At 35.7% G+C, this 22375-nt stretch overlaps 2 protein-coding genes across 2 annotated transcripts; one reads left to right on the forward strand and one right to left on the reverse strand.

Moving 5' to 3' along the window:
* Window positions 1–3094: 3094 nt before the first annotated feature.
* On the reverse strand, window positions 3095–4645 carry LOC122581415 (zinc finger CCCH domain-containing protein 39-like). The gene is made up of 2 exons (XM_043753644.1): window positions 3934–4645; window positions 3095–3300 (listed from the first exon to the last, which is right to left on the reverse strand). Exons 1-2 carry the CDS (start codon window positions 4643–4645, stop codon window positions 3095–3097), a joined length of 918 nt encoding a protein of 305 aa, XP_043609579.1.
* Window positions 4646–18944: 14299 nt separating this feature from the next.
* Window positions 18945–22286, forward strand: LOC122581416 (protein RTF1 homolog). Its single transcript, XM_043753645.1, has 4 exons — window positions 18945–19188; window positions 19320–19356; window positions 19850–21251; window positions 21326–22286. Exons 3-4 carry the CDS (start codon window positions 19879–19881, stop codon window positions 22194–22196), a joined length of 2244 nt encoding a protein of 747 aa, XP_043609580.1. The 5' UTR covers window positions 18945–19188; window positions 19320–19356; window positions 19850–19878; the 3' UTR covers window positions 22197–22286.
* The last annotated feature ends 89 nt before the right edge of the window (window positions 22287–22375 follow it).

Raw genomic sequence — 22375 nt, forward strand, 5'->3', positions numbered from 1 at the left:
TAAATTAAAAAGAATAATATAAGACCCTCTTACTAAGAATCATTTCCTTACTACAACATCAGTTGTTTTCTCTCTTAAAAACTACCTCTAGCATTAATACCTCTTTATAAAATAGTTTTTTCTATTTTATTTTGACCAAAATATTAATAAAACTTTTTTTTTATAACAACCAACATTACATTGCAACAAATTAAACTAATACATAATTAAAACTAAAACATATAAACTTAGGATCCCGTGGGAGAATTGCTACTTTGGAGACACCATGAGATCATTTTAAGGAGATGATGAAGAATCGTTTTTGCCCACTGAATGAGATGCAGAAAATTGAACAAGAGTTTTGGCACCATACAAAGGTTGGCTCTGGACATACAGAGTATATAAGCAAGTTCCAAGAGTTGGCTAGATTAGTTCCTCACTTAGTGACCTCTGAGTCGAAGTTGATTGAGAGATACATCTATGGTCTTATCCCCCAGATTCATAACACTATGACTGACATTCCTCCTTACACGATTGAAGAAGCTATCCGAAGGACCAGTGCTATGACTGTTGACTTGGTTAGGGCTGGAACACTGACTAAGTTTGGAGAAAAGAAGAAACACTTTGGTGAAGCAAGTAAGAAGAGAGACTTCAGAGCTTACAAGACGATCAAGGCTGGCAGGGTGTTTACAACAACCGAGATAGGTCAGAGGGCGTATAACGGCCAGTTTCCTCTATGTGCTACATGTAACTATCATCATCTAGCGGTAGTGCCATGCCGATCATGTTCCAATTGTCGTCAGTTTGGGCGCCTAGCTAAGGACTGTAGAGCGGCCGGAGTTGCTGTGGCACCATTGAACGCCAGAAATCCGCCAGTCAATTGAGTGACATGCTATGAGTGTGGTAGCACCGAGCACTATCGTAAAGTTTTCCCCAAAGTCGACTGAAGACCAGCTCTAGTTGCAGTCAATCAGAACCAACTACAAATCGCAGGTCCTAATCTACCAAGAGTTAATCAAGGCCAGTAAACCCGAAGTCGAGTCTTTGCTTTGAATGTTGTGGAAGCTGCTAATGATCCGAACATTGTCATGGGTAGTTTTCTCTTAAACAACCATATGGCTGCTGTATTATTCGATTCGGGTGCCGACTATAGCTTTATCTATACTAACGTTGTGTGCTCTCTAAATGTGAAACCTATTCGTACTTGTGCATATTATGAAATTAAGATAGCTAGTGGTGGAATCTCTAAATTGAATCAAATTGTGGTTTATGGAACTTCAAATTCTCGTATCTACAGAAATTGGACTCCGTGTGGAGTAGAAATCGGGCAACAAGGCTACAAGCTGAAGATATATCATAAGCATGTGACGATGCTAATAACAAAACAGATGTAGTGTTATCATCTTCCATGTAGTGTTATCATCTTCCTCTGATAGTGAAGATGAGGTTTTCAAAGTCACAAATACACCGATCATTCGAAGCTTAAAGAAACGAAAAAGGGTATCACCTCCGAAAGATTGTTGTCACAAAAAAAAAACAACAATGACACTTCAAGAGACCATGGAAACAAAGTTAGATTAATTTGCTTACAATTTCAAGTCTGTTTGTGGTGAAATGGTTGAAAGTATTGGTGTTGCTACTAATGCTTTGACTGTAGACACTAATAAATCTGAATCGGTGACTGAAGAAAAGATGTAAGAGGTGATAAACTAACTCCTCAACATCGGTATTTCCCACTTGGATGTTGGCAAGCATGTTGAGGCTTGCTACAACGATCCCATTAAAGTGAAGACCTTGTTTACCTTGCCAACGTATATGAGGAAAGCTTATGTTATGGGGTTCCTACAACGTCAAATCTAGTTCACGAGTCATAATTTGTTTCATGTTTTTCTGGCATAAAAGACAGTTTCGTAGTTGTGACAATGTTATAACATTGGTATTTTATGCTCAAGTCCGTTTTTTGATCTTGTAAGTTGAGTTATGGACGTTATTTTTATGTCTTTTTAACTTGGGAATCTTTGTGTATTGCGCATGTGGTTTGGAGTGATTACTTGCATCTGGATTTTTTTTTTTTTTGGTCTGGCGCATTAATGAGGATTTCTATGTACACATTTGGTGTTGGAGTTCTGATCACTGGATGTAGATGGTGCTAGCTACTGGACTTGATTCAGGCTTGAATAATATGGTTCTGGTGGTGATGATGGGTTGTAAGCAAGGCTGTAAGTATGTTGGTACTATAGATATAAACAAGACAGTCCTTTCATTTTGGGGCCATGTATATTGAACTTCTGGAGTTGTTTTAGTATTAGTTTAGTTGGAAGGATGCAACTTCAAGGGATACAATACAAAAATTTGAATTTACGCTACACAGTTTTCACTATGAAATATAGTCATCCTTGGAGTAGTTTTACGCCAGAATTGATAATTGCTGCAAGTGGATGTCATTAAATTTTTGTTTTTTTTTTATCATGGCAAGCAACACTTGTATATTTATCAATAATAATAATAATAATAATAATAATAATAATAATAATAATAATATGTATATAACTTGCATGAATGTGATAAATCTATGATTTGTTTGGAGATATTGAAGAAAAAATAAGCTTATATAAATTTTAGTGTATTTTTAAGAACCAATCACTATCAATGGCAATGTTAATGATTGTTTTGTATGAATCAAACAATACTAATGCAATGGTAGTATTCCCTAGTAATTCATTGCATTTTCTTTCTCATTCGCTTTTTCATTCCCCAACGTGAACCTCACATGGTTAAACACACATAACTAAATATATTTATGCTTAGAAAAATAAAAAATATTCAAGAACCAAATTCCAAGAATAGTCTCATTCAAATTGCTGTCAAGTATGCTGAAAGCATCTCTTTCTCTAAAATGAGATCGACTTCTAGTTTTTTTTTTAAAAATAATAGCAGCAATAGACATGTATAAGAGTTTCATCCCACTTTTGGGATGAGCAAAAGCTTCCAAGTTTAAAATTGTTAGAAAAAACAATATAAATAAAAATTTATCAACAAAACAAATCAAGTTCTATATAGAATCCGATCAGTCCGTTTGTCTTTTGAAAGGATATCAGGCACATAGTTGATGCGCTTAGATCGACTCATCTTCTTCATCATCAATCCAGTCTCCATATATGCGATTTGTCTTCCTATTTGCTAATTTCAAGAAACCTCTTCCTATATGTTGTTGCACGGGAACATCAGTGGCCACTGGTATGGTAAAGGAACTGTGAACTGTGTTCGTTGCAACTGAACTGCCAGGACAAGGGTACCTGTTAACATCCACACGTCCGGTTGGTGTATTTGGTCCTGAGAAATGGATAAAAAGAAGTCTTGAAGTTAATAGAGCTTCAAAAAGCGCATTTACGGATAGCTCATGTTACAACGCTATGACGTATTACAAGATTCATGATGCACATGTAATATAATTTCACATTGACAAAAAAGAATAAAACACACATATAGAAATCGAATAATGATATTATCTGAGCCTTATAAATTCTGTAAACAATCAATTTAATGCACTTTAGTTTGCCCTTTCTAAACCAAATCAGACAGTATTACCATTTAAGCCGTTCTTAATTTTGTGGGTCATTTCTCTTATCACAACATGTTTACTTTTTGTAGGTAAATACCACTACCATTAAAAGCATATCAACTATTTCATGCATCTCTAGGCATGCTTCGCAGCATAACCAGAATTTAAGTTAACCACAAATTTTAGAGATAGGTGAATTTGATAAAAGCGTAGACCCAACACTAAAGGTAATCGATGTACAAACGTTCTCGCCTTAAGATACATAAAATTGGCCCTATAACCCATGCTATTGCTTAAAGTGTCCAGCTTTCCATTATTTATGTGTCATAAACTATCATATGATTTGAGTTGAAAATACGTATGTATCGACTAAGAAGACGTCAAGAATGGATAAATACCTGCATGCCCATGAGCGAAGTGACATTTATCTGCATGTATGCATTGGCTAGTTGTTTCCCATTTGCCACAGGCTCCAGGCTTCCAAATATTAGTCATCTGAGAAGCTCGTGAAGCATCTTGAACAGTGTTTACAACATTAACAACACGTTTACCAGCATCAATTTGACTTTGACCACGATCAACCATAGTCTGAATGCTAATCACAGAAGTTTCTCTTGTTATTTCAGTATCCATGGCTGCATCAACCCTAAACTTAGCAGGCCTTTCATGGCTAAAATTACACTTATCTCCATACGGGCATTCATTCCTGTAATAAAACTTTTTACAAATCCCCCTTTGCTGAATCCATCTATCCTCATCATTATAATGCAAACCATTTCCACCTTTACTATCCTTCACGAGTTCGTGCCAATTTGGTGGTGGTTCACGTAAATCACTACGGCCATGAGCGAAACTACATCCGTCCCCATTACCACATATTCCATCAAGAAACCTTTGACACATTCGCGTCTTGAAGAATATGTTGCCGTTTCCTACTTTATTCACAGGGAGGTTGGACCTTTGACTTCCAGTGGTCAAAGGTGCTGACTTTTGATAGTTTATGCTGACTTCTTGGTTTCTTGATCTCTTGTTTGAGTTAAATGCATTTTGTTTAGGGTAGAGTTCACTTCCACCATTGTTGCCACCATTAAAAGGGTGTTCCATTATTGTGATATCTTTGGTCAGTAAATACAAAAAAATTTCCGTCTAAATTCGATACTACTGTGGAAAAAAAGAGGGTAAAATCAGAAAATTAGATCAGAGAAACATTCAAAAGAGTAAAAATAATAATAATAAGCCTTACATTGTATAAATTTACATTCATTCTTGGTATAGAATGAATGAATTGAGATTCCCTAAAGTTGATCCAACTTTATAGGCAAAGTTTGATCAACTTTAACTATGGTCATGATTTAAATATCATATTTTAATTTTAATAATTGGATTTAATCAAATGGCTAAAGTTGATCCAACTTTACTTAGGAAATCCTAATCCAAAATAAATACAATAATAACATGCAGATAATAATCAGACAAGAAATTAACAGGGGTAACATAAACAGATAACTATAACCAAGAAACATTAGTAAATTAAAAAATAAAATAAAATACATACACATCGTTAATAAGCTAAAAAGTTTTAAAGTCAACAACTTTTTAGTTTTAGTTACATGAAAGTTACATCTAAAAAGTAAACGCTATCAAGAATTTTGCCTTCGAGAGCATAAGAGCTAGCCTTATATAAATAGTGATCATCAAAGGTTTGTGAGTCATAATTTCACAACTTTAAATTCCTTTCGTATGTCTTCAAGATTACATACAAGATTGCATGTATGTAATCCCTCCTTTACCCACAAGATTACATGTATGTATAGAACTTTAGGCTTAAATTACTGCTATTTTTTATATAATAATAAAAAATTATTACCTAAAAAAAAGTTAATAACCAAAAACTTTTCAAATTCAAGATTTAATTTTAATACGGACAAAAATATTTAGGAGTAAAATACATTAATATTTAAATTTAAATTAAAACCAAAAACCAACCTAAAAAAAAAATCATTAATCCATAAAATAAATAAATAAATTCTAACCTGCATAAATGTTGATGATCAGAGAAGTTTCTTGGCGATTCAAGAATACACAATAAGTATTTTCTCGATTAAACCTTAACAAGTGAATTAAGAAGTTATGTACACAAGAATTAATATTTATATAAACATAAATGTAATTAAGTATTAAATCTAGAATTTCCATATACATATGTATTAATAGTTTTGCATAGGATTCATACGTGTTTTGATTTTAAGTACGTCGGTTTTAGGGGCGGGACTAAACCCTAAATCCTTTCTTTTCAAACGGCTAAACCTATTATCTTCTTAAATTTAAAATTTTGTATAACAAGATTAACAAAATTAATTAATGCAATTAAATAAAATTCCGAAGTTATCCGATCACATAGATATTTACTAGAGTTACCCTCATAAATGTTAACAACGTTAATCCGAAATTATTAAAACTTTTGAATAATTTTTTTCTCGTGGATGGATGTGATGAGCTTGAAGTTTAACTTAATTTTCATAACAAGTTTTAAACTTATAATTTTAGGTTAACTTCTCTACTACACTCACGCACTGGCAGTGGACTCGTTCGTTTGTAGTATGGTAAATAGGTAAGACCAGGATCATTCGCAGGGACTATGTCTAAGAACTAATTCTAGGATTTTGGGGGTTTGTCACGATTAAAACTAATAAAAATAAAAGACAAGAATCCGGTATTATCGGGGGCAAACTGTTTCGGAAGAAACAACGAAAAGATTTTGAAACAAAGACTATAATAATTAAAACATTGCATCTATTTGGAACAGTTTACATGCCATGATCATTTGGAAAACAGTTTAGATTTGTTGAACAACTCGTCTCACGTTCGGATTCTCGTTAGAATCACCAAACTATTTCACTACCCTATAAACAGATTCTCGCTAGATTCATGCATTAAGACCTGAGTTTTTAACTATGACTTATTCTTTTATGTAAGTCTAAATCCTTGTTAAATTCAAAAGGCACTAACTATTCTAGTCACCCGGATCCGGTTTCCGTTCGTCGGATCAACTATGACAATTTAATAAAACACATGTTGAGTTGAGTCAAATTATTAATTAACCATCCCCCACTCAATTATAAGTCAAAAGACCACATTAGGTATAGACCGATTAATGTTTCGCAAAACAAATTACATGACTCTAAGGCCTTGACATCAATTTGACCCAAACAAATAAGTAAAATAAGTTTGTATATGAAAATTAATAACCTTTGTCTGACTCAATAAACATGGATCTGCAACAAGTATAGAAATGGTTCAACAATCAAATATAGAAAACTATCACAGCATGATCACACTATCCAAATAGATGCAAAACTACTTAGCTACTTATGACAAGATAATTAAACCTAACAATTATTAAAATAAATAAATCCATCATAACAATTGTCAAATAAAATATGTCTTACAAATATAGTATGCTAACAATAATAAAAAGAGTAAAGAAAGATCAAACTAATAATAGAGATGTCGAAGTTACGCAGTCCCTTCTGAATCAACACCACAAACCCTCTTATTAGTTGGCCGAATGTTGGCTGCGTATGAATTGAATGTCGGCTGCGTATCAAATTGTTGTTAAATACTTAAATAAAGATAATTAGTTCTGCACTATGTTAGTTTTATGGACTTTTAATGCATCAAAATGATGTTTTTAAGGTTTTTTCATCGTTCTTATTTTAAGACTGTTCTCACTGGAGTGTTACCCTATATATATATATATTATATATACCCTATATATATATATTATATATATAGTTGTTGCTTAATCCCCAAGATTGAGTTTCTGCTCGCCGACCTCAGAAACAAAGAGGCCGAGCCCTCTTCTCTTTTTCTGGGCCGCACGAACAAGACCAAGGGCAGGGCCCATTCTCCCTTCTTTCTATTCTACTGGGCCGCTGCTCCTTTTGTTGTTGGGCTCACGAGAAACCAGGCCCAGTAGCCTGTTCCTTTTCTTCCTTTGCTGGGCTGCGAACAACCAGTGGGCTAGGCCCACTCTTCTTTTCCTTTTCGGCCGGACACAAGCAAATACGAGACCACCACCACTAACTAATATTGCAAACAGTCAACTTTATTCATTGACTTTCTTGACGGCAAGTCACGTGCACCATCATGTCAAGTCCAGTATGCGGTATTATCTCTGAACCTGTATAAATATTCAATCTCAATAAGTACCATAAGTTGACATATATAAACTCAATTAGACATTAAATTGGGATATTTCATCTATAATTCTACATCATGGATCTACCAATATGTACATTTACCTAGAAACAGTTTCTAGTCATGATAAAATAAGGTCGTCTATAACTTAAACATTCTGTTACACATATTAAGACCTAAAAGCAATACGGACATTTAATTAAATTCAGGAGTTAAAGTGGAATTTTTTTTTTCTTAATTTACCTATATACTAAAAACTAACTTGAATTTTACAAGTTAATTTGCATAAAGTACAAATAGCTAATACATCATAGAGAAATTATCACAAATCGTCCCTGTGGTTTGCTCGATTCGCATTTTCATCCCTGTGTTTTTTTTATCATTAGGTGTTCCTGTACTTTTCATTTTCATTGGTAGTAGTCTCTGACACTAACAACCGTTAGTTTTCATTCGGTAAACACCTCATGTGCATTGCACATGAGGGCATTTTCATCCAGTTTGTAACCACAAGGACTATTTGTGATAAAACTAATATCTTTGAGGTTTACATACTTGTCACACCCCACCTTAGGCGGAATCGTAGCATATGACGAAATGACATAGCATAGCACATGGAATTTGTAATAGAGTTATACTAAATGAAATCCGAATAAATGTAATTCCCACATCGGTACAAGTCTTAGGCAACATGCCCAGATAAATAGCAAATGATGTAGCAATTAGCAAACTAAAAATCCATGAAGGATCTCATTATTGGTCTCACTAAGTCCTTATTCTCTAGCTCCTCAAACGTTGTTATTACCTGAAAATGAATGCTCGAAAATGTCAACATAATGTTGGTGGGTTCATAGGTTTAAAGGAATACAAATGAATTTGTTGTGCATGATATAAGTAGTATAGACATTATTGTAAATATAGACATGTAGTAGCATGTATGCATACCAAAAACTCATTGCCATCATAGTATTCCAACAACACAAACTCATCACTCCTGCCAACAACTCAATCACACATTGTCTACCACCAACTACCAGCTGGAGTATAAAGTTGGTTAATAGTTATCAAATAGTCTTCAATAGATATCGAGAGACATCTATTGCATCATAGGAATCAACACAAGCAAAATTAACATACACATTTCATAATTACACGTATTTGTCCAATAAAACAAACAAGTTTTGGCACAGCTAATAAAAGAAATGAAAAATGTTTTGAGCATCATTTTCCCCCAAAGAAATAATATAAAAAGGGGCTACGAAACTCACCTTAACAAGCAAGTAGTTGTGCAAAATCCAAAATGATCACTCTACACAACACATATACAAGAACAATTTACAATTATGGACATCGTCAATAACCGTCCATTGTAACCCATATTTGATGATATACATATATGGATACTTTCAAAATATTCACAACTAATTTTGTCATGTATTATTAAGTTACATGTCACATAACTTAATATAGTGTATTTGTTTAAATGATGTACCATTGGTTTCTACAAGTTCATATTCACTGAAACTTTTTGGTAACTTTATCTATTTTTATTATGATGAAACAAATAATTCAAACTTCCAAATCTTAACCACTGTAACTTTAGAGTGTTATATACTTACATGAATTTTTGTATAATTTATTTGGCATGTTAACTATTTTTAAAAATTCTATAATTACAGACTAGTCAGAAATTTTACTGTTTGCGCACAGAAAAATTTTACAAAAGTTAAGGACCTTCAAAGCTTCAAAAAAATCCAATATTTTTACTGTAAACTCTCAACATCTTAAAAATGTTTCTGGAAAAAAATAAACTTCCAGTTCATAAAATCGACCAAGATATGACTATTTGAAGTCGACTCAAACCTGTTCGGAAAACTCAGCTTTGCGCAGTTTTGTTATAAAATTCGTTTGACAACCTTAAACTTCATATTTTGACACAAAACCAATTCTACCAGAAAATGCACTTCCTGAACTTAATTTTAGACACCAAAAACGTGACTTAACCATCTTTCATGACCAAGATATAACCTTTCAAAGTTAACAAACCGAATCTGTCCATATTCTGAAATAACTCAACTTACTGTTTTAAAGACTATTACAACTAAATATTCATATATAAACATTCAAATCTTTCCAACACCTATTTACATCTGCTATTTTGATTTCCATGCCCTCATAATTGGATTTCTTTAATTACATTAATTATTATGTTACAATAAATACGTAAACTTTTAACATTAATATGGTTTATACTTCAAGTTTTTGATTTAACCTAAAAAAAACCCTTTCATTCATTACTATAAATTTTGCCATAATATATTTATTCATCAATATAGGTTACTTATAAATAAATATTATTAAATAAAAAGATATGCTTATAATATATATATATATATATATATATATATATATATATATGTAAAGAAAAGACAAGTGATTTACCCCAAGATTGATGATCTCTTCTTGAATATCTTGACAAAATAGAATATAATCTATAAGGATTTTATAATTAAGTGTAATTTAAATCAAAGGTTCATAAGAATTATAATAATCTTACCAATAATTTTTGCTTTGACAAAGATGATTAAAATAGCTTTGATCTTGTGATGGTTTCCCTCTTTTTTTTCTTTTGGGTCGACGACAGGAGCAAAGCAACAAAAAGGTAATTGTGTTTTAGATATATTATGATAACTAATAATTTTTTTTTATTTTTTTATCCCATACTTGTAGAGATAAGTGTTAGTGTTTGTTTACCATTAAGATATATATATAATTATTATAAACCAAAAATTCGGATGGGATGGTAAGTCCCCTCTATCCGTGAATCCATTCCAAGAGGTTTGGAGGATGTGATTTGGTATTTTTTTATAAACTCATTTTAATTTTAATTGCATTTGAACTTTAATCATTTATTTATTTGTTTAATTAACTTATAACTTAATATTATAATTACTATCCTACATATATATATATATATAATTATTATAATTTATTTTCATAGACTTTATTCACCACTAAGTAATGTATAAAAATTTATCTATGTCTAAAAGTGAATATGACATATAACTATATGTCTAAATATCGACGGAAATAATTATAACTGTCTAAATTTTGGAAGATAAAGTGACTAAACCCTACTAATGAAATTTGAGTAATAGGTTTCACTTACTGGCTTGATCACAACATTTTTATGCTTGTTCTACTCTGTAAGCACATTGACTGGTCGAGAAATTAGTAATTCAAGTTAGAGACTATAATAAATTGTAGGTTTTGGTGACAGATGTCACAATACTTCATCATCTTCCCCCACAATTTCGGCCACCATCCTTCATCGGCCGGTCACCGTCGGAAAACTCGCCGAAAGCCAAGAACCACCCCTCACTTCATTTCCCCCCCCCCCTCTCTCGTCTCTCTCCCGGCTCTGATTTATGGCCACCCTTTTCTTTGACCGTTGCTATGGGAAAGACGTCACCGGAAAACTCATTTTCGAGATTTCTCCTGCGATTCTTTAACTTAGAACTCAAGGTTGGTACCAAAACGCTCAGACGCGAATTTCCTACAAACCCTAGCTAAAAGAAACCCCCTCTTGGCAAGTGGTGGATTGGCGGTGTTCACAGTGATTCAACCCAGGGAGAAAAAGGAACCCGTTTGGCCGTTTTAGGGTTTTTAGAGAGAGATCACACGAGGTGGAGGTCGAAAATGGAGGTTATCGGGGTGTGGTTCTCGGCTTTCGGCGACTTTTCCGGCGTTGGCAGGTGGTGACCGACCAGTCAGAGATAGTGGCGTAAATTGTGGAGGAAGATGATGAAGTGTGTAAACCTCAAAGATGTTAGTTTTAACACAAATAGTCCATGTGGTTACAAACTGGACGAAAATGCCCTCATGTGCAAGTGTAATGCACATAAGGGGTTTAACGGATGAAAACTAACGATTGTTAGTGTCAGGGACTACTGTCAATGAAAATGAAAAGTACAGGGATACCTAATGATAAAAAAAACACAGGGATGAAAATGCGAATCGAGCAAACCACATAAACGATTTGTGATAATTTCTCTACATCATATCATACACATCTTTCCATTCTTTTTTTTAATTTACCCATATAACTTTTATCTTTTAACACTTGACTTCCCTCAACTTTTTATTTCCATTTTATTAGTAAGAAACTTTATGATCTCATGTTTTTACCACGCAAATATCACATATTTACAGTTTTACTCCTGAAAACTTTTTATTTGTCTGTTTGGCTTTCTTCGTCAACTTCGAACTTAATAACATTACGATTCTCACACTAACTTTTTCGTAACATTTGGTGTAACAAGCGTGGTTCCTGACCTTTTGACCATATGTACAATTTAACTAACTATCGAGTTGGTTAATATAGTTCAAGAGCAATTTGAAGTTCATTAAGTGCAATGTGTACAGATAGATCAATTTGTTGTGCAATTTGGGACGTATGTGTTAGTCGAGGTCATTAAGTTAAGTTATGTTGTGGGTTCGTTTTGGCATTTGAAGGATTAACGATTAGCTATTCGTCGAATTTGGCGGAGCGGGAGCCTACCCTTTTTGGAACCTAGGCCTCCCCCCTTCCAATTTCTCCTCCACCCATTTCATTTCTTATCTTTTCTTTTTCTCTTTTCTCTCCCAAGGAACACACACAAACTTATGTATCTCTCTCCCTCTATATTTCTATCTCATAATGGAAGATTAAGCAAGATTTTGTTGGGGGTTTTCATCATCAACCTCATCTTAACAACATATCAATATTTGGGCTTCAAAGTGCAAGATTTCTAACCTTTTCGGGTCAAATTCGGGTGTGAAACTAGGAGAAGATTTTGGTAAGCTAAGCTCATCTACATTCATCATTTTATGTTTATTAACTTGTTTCTAGTTAATTCCAAGTAAATTCGAGTCACAAATTGGGTCAAAATGCGAATTAGGGTTTTGGTGGTTCATTTTAGGTTAAAAAAATGATTTTTGACATGAAATTGATGTTATGAATCGAAACTAAGATATGGGTTATGTTTGTTTATGTCAAATGATGTTGGTTTGTGCTTCAAAACATGTCTTGAACCTTCCTAGATCGGTCATTGGGTTGAAAATGGGGTTTATGCCCGTCTAGAGAGCACGGCCTCTGAGAGGCTTAGCACGGCCTCTGAGAGGCTGAGTACGGCCTTTGCTCTTCACAAGAGCTGTGCTCCACTACCCTCTTCGGCTACTTTTTCGGTTCCCGTTTCGTGTTACATTCAATCAACTTGTAACTTTTAGGGAAGTCTTATATCATCAAATAAAGGTCATATAACTTGTTAAAACACGAATTTAAACACTTTGATTTCCATCTCGAATTTTGGTGCTAAGTGACCGTAATTAACCAAAACTTTTCAATCATTGTTTAAACGTTCTTGAAATCACTTCTAAAGTACCTTTGGGGATGGTGACATAGTATAGAAAGTTTGACCTTATTGTTGGAATGCATTAGTGCTATCGTTACAATAGTTGAGTTGAAGACCATTGATATTGTTCATGACCTCCCCAATGTGCTTCTGGGCGATTTATCTGGTTTACCGCGTCTTGAAAACTTGATTTTGTAGCGAACTAACTCCTAACGTCGCATCGGTAGCTAAAGCTCCTTACAGACTCGCCTTAACGGAGATGCAAGAGTTGGAACACCAACTTAAAGAGCTTCCAGAGAAAGAATTCATCCATCCTAGTCAATCTCCATGGGAAGCTCCTATTCCATTTCCAGAAAGAAGGATGGGTCTATTATGATGTGTATCGATTTTTCGGGTATTGAACAAGCTCACGATGAAGAACCGGTATCCATTTTCGATAAATGAGAACTCATTTGATCAACTAGAAGGTGTTAAACCCTCCTCCAAGATTTACCTTCGTTTAGGTTAGAGCCAAATGCGCATCCATAAGGATGACATCTCTAAGACGACGTTTCATGCAAGGAATGTGCATTTAGAACACACTGTTGTGCCGTTTAGGTTGACTAATGCACCGACGGTGTTCATGGGCTTGGTGAAGCGGGTGTGACGGCCCAACTTGGACAAGTTTGTCATTGCCCTTAGTAATGATATACTTGTTTAATCGAGGATGAAGGAAGATGTTGCCGAAACATTTACGCGAAGTGCTAGAATTGCTTAGAAAAGAGAAGTTGTATGCGAAATCCTCTCAAGGACAGGTTGTGATGCTTCGGGTCGAGGAGTGGGGTGTGTAATTATGCAACGGGGAAGGTCATTGCTTATGCCTTCCGTTAACTTAAGGTGCTTGAGAAAAACTATCCCACTCATGATTTAGAATTGGGAGCGGTTATGTTCGCTTAAAAGTGTTGGAGACATTACCTTTAAGGCACCAAATGTGCAATTTACGCCGATCATAGAAGTCTTCAACGTATTTTCGGTCAAGTGAGTTGAATATGAGACAAAGAAGATGGTTTAAACTTTTAGTGATTATGATTGTGATATTCGCTATCATCCGGGCGAGGCTAATGCCGTAGCCGATACATTGAGTAGAAAGGAAAGGGTCAAGACGAGAAGAACAAGAGCCATGAGTCTCACGGTGGGACAAAGTATTCGTGACCGGAGCATAGGAGCACACGTACAAGCCACGTTACCGGAGATTTTAGTAATGGAATGGTTATATGGCATGGAGCAACAATTAGATAGAAAAAGAAGACAATTGGCTAAACTTAGTTGAAAGGCTTTGGATTGCCATTTTTGACAATTTGAGGACATTTCTCATAAATGAAGCCCACCAGTCGGCATGTTCGGCCCATCAGGGCTAGGATAAGATGTACTTTGATTTCAAAGATTTCTATTGGTGGTCGGCATGAAACGTGATGTGGCTAAGTACGTGAGTGAGTTCCTTACTTGCTACAAGTGAAAGCCGATCATAAGAAGGCATCCGGTTTATTGGTGCAACCGGTGACACCGGAATGGAAATGGGAACGGATTGCAATGAACTTCATTCGCGAAGTTACTGAAGACAAGTAGTGGTCGTGATACTACATGGGGGTTAGTGGATCGGTTGACAGAGTCGGCTCACTCCTTAGCCATCTGTGAGACCGACAAGATTGACACCATTGCGCGCTTGTACATTAAGGAAGTAGTGTCTAATGCATGGAGTTCCGCTTTCTATCATCTCCGATAGAGATATCCGGTATAACTCAAATTTTTGGAAAGCCTTTCAACGAGCAATGGGTACACAACTTGACATGAGTACGGCGTTTCATTCTCAAACTGATGGACAAACCGAGAGAACCATTCAAACGCTGAGGGCGTGTTGAGGGCTTGTGCAATTGATTTTGGGGCTGGAAATCATAATTGAGGCGGCAAAAGTGATTTCTCAAAGTAAAGAGAGATTTCAATTGACCCGTGAGAGACAAAAGAATACGCCGGTTTGAGGCGTGGACCATTGGAGTTCCATGTTGATGATCATGTACTTTCAAAAGTCTCCCCGTGAAAAGAGGTTGTCCGTTTTTGTAAGGAGAGGCAAGCTTGGACCACGACACATCCGACCTTTTGAGATCATTGGACGAGTGGGCAAAGTGGCTTACCGACTGAAGCCATCTCAAGAACATAAAGGCGTGCATGATATGTTCCATATTTGTAACCTAGGGAAGTGCTTGGTGGGTCCTACATTACATGTGCCTAAGAACGAGATTCATGTAGGCAGAAAGCTAAATTTTGTTACAAAACCAGTAGAGATATTTGAGCTTGAGGTCAAGAAAGTGGAGAACAAATGTTACGATAGATAAAGTCCGAAGGCAAGCTAAACGTGGAGCCAAATTCACTTGAGCGCGGGAAAACCATGTGGGGTCCACTGTACCGCATTTGTTGTGTACTTAGGGTTCTATCGAATTTCGGGACGAAATTCCTTTAACAGGGGAATGATGTAACAAGCGTGGTTCCTGACCTTTTGACCATATGTACAATTTAACTAACTATCGAGTTGGTTAATATAGTTCAAGTGCAATTTGAAGTTCATTAAGTGCAATGTGTACAGATAGATCAATTTGTCGTGCAATTTGAGACGTATGTGTTAGTCGAGGTCATTAAGTTAAGTTATGTTGTGGGTTCGTTTTGGCATTTGAAGGATTAACGATTAGCTATTCGTTGAATTTGGCGGAGCGGGAGCCTACCCTTTTTGGAACCTAGGCCTCCCCCCTTCCAATTTCTCTTCCACCCATTTCATTTCATTTCTTATCTTTTCTTTTTCTTTTTTCTCTCCCAAGGAACACACACAAACTTATGTATCTCTCTCCCTCTATATTTCTATCTCATAATGGAAGATTAAGCAAGATTTTGTTAGGGGTTTTCATCATCAACCTCATCTTAACAACATATCAAAATTTGGGCTTCGAAGTGCAAGATTTCTAACCTTTTCGGGTCAAATTCGGGTGTGAAACTAGGAGAAGATTTTGGTAAGCTAAGCTCATCTACATTCATCATTTTATGTTTATTAACTTGTTTCTAGTTAATTCCAAGTAAATTCGGGTCACAAATTGGGTCAAAATGCGAATTAGGGTTTTGGTGGTTCATTTTAGGTTAAAAAAATGATTTTTGACATGAAATTGATGTTATGAATCGAAACTAAGATATGGGTTATGTTTGTTTATGTCAAATGATGTTGGTTTGTGCTTCAAAACATGTCTTGAACCTTCCTAGATCGGTCATTGGGTTGAAAATGGGGTTTATGCCCGTCTAGAGAGCACGGCCTCTGAGAGGCTTAGCACGGCCTCTGAGAGGCTGAGTACGGCCTTTGCTCTGCACAAGAGCCGTGCTCCACTGCCCTCTTCGGTTACTTTTTCGGTTCCCATTTCGTGTTACATTCAATCAACTTGTAACTTTTAGGGAAGTCTTATATCATCAAATAAAGGTCATATAACTTGTTAAAACACGAATTTAAACACTTTGATTTCCATCTCGAATTTTGGTGCTAAGTGACCGTAATTAACCAAAACTTTTCAATCATTGTTTAAACGTTCTTGAAATCACTTCTAAAGTACCTTTGGGGATGGTGACATAGTATAGAAAGTTCGACCTTATTGTTGGAATGCATTTGTGATGTTGTAAAGTAGGTTGTGATCGTTGTTGAAGTTTCGGTTGTGGACATTTGACGACCGTTGGACATTCATAGCTGGATCTTAACTTGTTATTGCTCGTCACAGGTGAGTTCGTAGATCCCTACTCGTTTGAGATTTGGGCTGAAAAGTGTAAAACCTTTGTGTGTTAACTTGTTTGTTTGTGCAATTATGTGTTGCCTTGATTGATGACATAGTTCAATTGTGCATATGTTTGATTTCCTTGATGATGACATAACTTCATTGTACATATGTTTGAGTGTTTTGAGTGATGACATTGTCTGATTGATGGATTTGTTGATGTGTAAATACGTGGTTGTTATATGATTATTGTATGTGCATGTTTGGTTGATTATTAGGTTAGTTGTGCATATATGGAAGACGGTAATACTTTCGAAAGGTTGGAGATGTAGTGGGAAGGCTACGGGTGACCCTATATATAAGCATCAAAGGCCTTTCAAAAGTAGTATCGTACGAAGTATATACACATAGTGTTTGTTTCTGGGTGGACACTGATGGTCATGGTGCAATTGAGTACAATGAAGTACATTACGTGCAATTGAGTACAATCAGGTACATTACGTGAAATTGAGTGCAATTGAAGGACATTGATAGACATGTTGGGCATTATAGAACTTGTTAGATACTTCTTGATATCATTATTACTTGTTCTTGTTTACTATGTGTATTCTAAATACCTTGCGTAGTTCATTATGTGAGTACATATGTGAGGGTCATTGATGGACATTGATTGATTATGTATTGTTTGAGTATGATTGATTTATTTATGATTATGATAGTTGTACATACATGGAAGACGATGATACATTTAATGAGTTGGAAATGTGGTGGGAAGGCTGCGGGTGACCCTGTATACAAACATCTAAGATTCCTTAAATGTAAAGTCGTATGAAATGTATGTGCATTGTGCATGGTTGAGTTGATGGACATGATGGACATGATGACATTAAATGGGTACTTACGTACTTGATGACATTAAACGGGTACTTATGTACTTGATGACGTTAAACCGGTACTTATGTACTTTATGACAATATCGATGACAATAGAGGGACAATGTGTGCATGTGCAATAAACGGGTGCTATACGTACTTGATGACAATTGGATGACATGAGAACAATCGAGGGACATTGATGAACATGTTTGACATTTTACAACTTGATGGATATTTGTTGATGTCGACATTCTGTGTTCTTGTGCATTATGTGCGTTCTAGCTATGATTGTGCAATGGATAAATGTGGGTCTAGGTTGCGCTACGAGCCAACCTAATTTGAGTACTTGTGCCTTTTAAGGACTTACTGTAAGTGTGTTCTTGCTCATTATCTTTGTTCATATTGTGAATGGCTTTGGCATTAGATCCTTGTCATTCGCTCCTACGAACTCACCAACCTAGTGTTGACCTTGTTTAGTACACTTTTCAGGTAACTTTGTGAATCCAAGACGTGATGTTTGATGGATGCTTGCACTAGAGTTTGGGCTTGGTCTTATATGGATCAAGGATTCATTTGCCCCTATTTGCATTATGCCTTATGTACTTGTTTGTTGATGATGGATTTACCGAATCCCTTTATTTTCATATAGTTCATGTTCTACGATAATCCCATGCATACGCTATATCTTTTCAGTAGTATTTCGAGCCTAGCTCGGGGTGTTACATTTGGTTTTATTATCCTTTACTCTCCCTTTTAATATACATGTTAACGTATATGAGTATTTTTTTGTTTGTTTGTTTGGTTTTCTTTCTCATCCCAAAATTCATCATTATTGTAAGAATATTATCATATGGATGAATATAGTTGTTATCATTCTTATCGTTATATGTTATTTTTATTATTTCTACATGTTCAGTTATTTTTTATTTTTAATTTGACTTTAAAGATATTTTTGTATAGTCTTATTAAAACATTATATTATATAATTACATCCATATTTATTGTGTTTGTTAGAAATTAATTTTAACTTCCTAGAAATTCTAGCTATCCAAAGTTTTGTGTTGTTTCTATCTTCCAAATTCTAGCCATCTTTTATTTGCTATATATAAAGTATTAACAATTCACTTTATAGTATTTGATTCAAACTCAATCACAACTACAGTTTGGTGATAACTTTATCATCTTTATATCCAAAACTTTGTTCGCAGCAATGATATCCAAAACTTTGTCGTCTGAAAACGTGGTTCGTAGCAACGCGCGGGTAAAATGACTAAGTAGAAACCGTAAACAAATTAAACGAATATCCATCTATATGCGAATATAAACACTTGAAAACTAACAAAGCATGTAATTGAAATTGTGTCTTCATTCTTCAACAAAGAGATTCAACCTACTTTTGTTTACAGGTGTTTGTTGAAATGCCTCAAAGAGTTTAACGTATTTTTATAGAATAGATATATAGTTTTGTATATATATACACATTAGTTGAAAACTCTCTATATTTCTTGATAAAACTCTTTTATTGCTCGCTCAACAGGTGCGCCGTTGCTAACATCTTCCGTCGTCCCTTGTGGGTAAGATTCTGATCTTTTTTTTTTCTGGTATATGATTTGTATTATAGTTTGTTATGTTTGTATATATTAATCAAATGACTGGTAACCTAAGCTTAAGTTATATGTTACTACTTATGAAGTCGGGCAAAGTTCGTCGTATTCTTACAGATTATCAAAGCGTATAGATTCCGTTGTCTCTAACACAAATGTGAACATTGTTGCCGCACACTTTTCCGGTTTGCAGAGTGTGTTGTATAGGGTTACCAAATTGTATTCATAAGCTAGTGATTTACCCTAAGTTTAGACTTGCCGTAACGCGCAGGGGAAATATACTAGTTCTTATATAATCATTGTTGGATATATATGTTATAACTCCAATTAACAATAATCAACTCCACCCACAAAACCTTCTTTTTTTGTAATTCAACTGTATAACTAGCGTTATTCGTGCAGATATATAAGTTTTCACATAAATGCTTGCCCTTTTAATATGATTTTTTTTGTGTGATTGTAGAATATATATATATTTATTATATTGCAACTATGGCGGACTTGGAAGATATGCTTTATGAAGCTGAAGAGAGACCAGCTGGAAAAAACCAGCATAATTCCCTATCCCCTTCTAGGAGGCCAGAAAAGGGTTCTTATTCTGCCACTAGGGAGCCTTCTTCTGCTTCCCTAGTTCCTTTGAAGAAAAGTTTGAATCTTGCTGAACGAGACGATGGACATAGCCGTGAAGATGATGAACAAGACGATGATGTTGCCGATAGGTATGATGATCGTGATGGTGATAGCGATGGCGACTCTTTTGATAGTGATCTTTACATAGATGATAGGAAAAGACTTGATAGAATGTCTGAGTTGGATAGAGAGTATATACTGGAAAGTCGTTACAAGAGAGCCGACAAGGATATGAAAATTAATATGGAGAAGAAGAAAGAAAAGTCTAACCTTACAAGAAAAATTATCTCCCCACCTCGCACTGTAAGCTCTACAGCTTGCTCAGTGGATCGTACGTATGCAAAAGAATATGCATTGAACAAGTTACGTAACCAAAAAAGATTGCTTCAGCAAGATCAAGAGTCTCATTGGAAACACAGAGGCGGTGATACAGTAGTAAAGCAAAGGAGCTTTGCAGCTGTAGCTGCTTTAAGTGCCTCAAGTCCCAGTGATGCTGAAGATGAAAGTTCAACAGGTGAAATGGGTGATAGCGAAGATGACTCCTTTGATGGTGATCTTCACATAGATGATAGGAAAAGGCTTGAGAGACTGCCTGAGTTGGATAAAGAGTATATAGTGGAGACTCGTTATTACAAGAGAGCTGATAAGGATATGGAAATTAATATGGAGAAGAAGAAAGAAAAGTTTAACCTTACAAGAAATAATACCTCCCCACCTCACACTGTAAACCGGGCAGTATGCTCTTCGGATCGCTCAGCTGATCATACATATGCAAAAGAAATCGTATTGAATAAGTTACTCAACCAAAAAAGATTACGTCAGCAAGATCAAGAGTCTCATCGGAAACACAGAGGCGATGACACCGCAGTAAAGCGAAGGAGCTTTGCAGAACGAGCTGCTTTAATGGTCTCGAGTTCGTGCGATGCTGAAGATGAAAGTTCAACAGGTGAAATGGGTGATAGCGAAGATGACTCCTTTGATAGTGATCTTTACATAGATGAAAATGATAGGAAAAGGCTTGCTAGAATGTCTGATTTAGATAGAGTATATATAGTGGAAAGTCGTAAAACCAAGAGAGCTGATAAGGATATGAAAATTAATATGGAGAAGAAGATAGAAAAGTCTAACCTTACAAGAAAAGATACCTCCCCACCTCACACCGTAAACCGCACAGTACGTGCTTCGACTCTCAGCTTATCGTACATATGCAAAAGAATCTGTATTGAACGAGTTATGTAACCAAAAAAGAGTACGTCAGCAAAATCAAGAGTCTTATTGGAAACACAGAGATGCTGATACAACAGTAAAGCAAAGAAGCTTTTGCAGCACCAGCTGCTTTAAGTGCCTCGAGTCATAGTGATGCCGAAGATGAAAATTCAACAGGTGAAATGGGTGATAGTGATGATGACAATGTGTCAAAGGATTCCTCTGTACTTACATACGAGGATGTGAAGGGAATCACCATCAGTAGGTCAAAACTAGCTAGATTGATTATGGAGCCTTTCTTTGAGGAGTTGATTGTCGGTTGTCTTGTGAGGGTTGGCATTGGGAAGTCAAAGACCGGACCGATATACTGTCTCTGCATAGTTAGAAATGTGGATGCAGCTGACCTTAACAGACAATACAAGCTGGGAAACAAGATAAGTCATAAATATCTGAATGTTGTCTGGGGAAATGAAAATTCTGTTGCCAGGTGGCAGATGGAGATCATTTCAGACTCGCCTCCGATCAAAGAAGAGTTTGACCAATTATTTCAAGAGGTTGACTGTCATGGTGGAAGGATGCCCAGTAGTCAGGAGGTGTTGGATAAGCGAGATGCCATAGAAAAGTCCTGTTCATATGTATACTCTGCAGAAACTGTGAAGCAAATGCTCCATGAGAAGAAGTCGACAATAAGGAGACCATTGAATGTTGCAACTGAGAAAGATCGGTTAAGCAGAGTCCTGGAAGGAGCTCGACGGAAGCAAGATGAAGTGGAAGTCAAGAAGATTAAAGCAAAACTCCAAGAACTAGAAGCTTCCCGGCAGACTCAACAGAAAGATATGCAAATTAATATGAAGAAGAAGAAACAAAATTGTAACCTTACAAGAAAAGATACCTCCCCACCTCACTGTAAACTGGGCAGTAGGCTCTTCTGCTCACTCCGCTGTAAAAGAATTTGCATTGGACGAATTACATAACAAAAAAAGATTACGTCAGCAAAATCAAGAGTCTCATTGGAAACGCAGAGATGCTGATACAGCAGTTATGCGAAGGAGCTTTGCAGCACCGGCTGCTTCAAGTGCCTTGAGTCCTAGTGATTCCGAAGATGAAAATTCAACCAGTATGGGTGATAGTGATGATGATAAAGTGTCAAAAG

Source organism: Erigeron canadensis, chromosome 9, assembly GCF_010389155.1.
Source record: "Erigeron canadensis isolate Cc75 chromosome 9, C_canadensis_v1, whole genome shotgun sequence".
NCBI lineage: Eukaryota > Viridiplantae > Streptophyta > Magnoliopsida > Asterales > Asteraceae > Erigeron > Erigeron canadensis.

Bases quoted from the DNA above. Each gene is read 5' to 3' on its own strand.
- LOC122581415 (XM_043753644.1), bottom strand. From the start codon at position 4,645: ATGGAACACCCTTTTAATGGTGGCAACAATGGTGGAAGTGAACTCTAC. The intron at 3,301-3,933 runs ATCCATTCTTGA...GACCAAATACAC, and splicing joins TCATGGGCATGCAGGTATTT to CAACCGGACGTGTGGATGTT.
- LOC122581416 (XM_043753645.1), top strand. From the start codon at position 19,879: ATGGCGGACTTGGAAGATATGCTTTATGAAGCTGAAGAGAGACCAGCT. The intron at 21,252-21,325 runs GTAACCAAAAAA...ACAACAGTAAAG, and splicing joins ATCTGTATTGAACGAGTTAT to CAAAGAAGCTTTTGCAGCAC.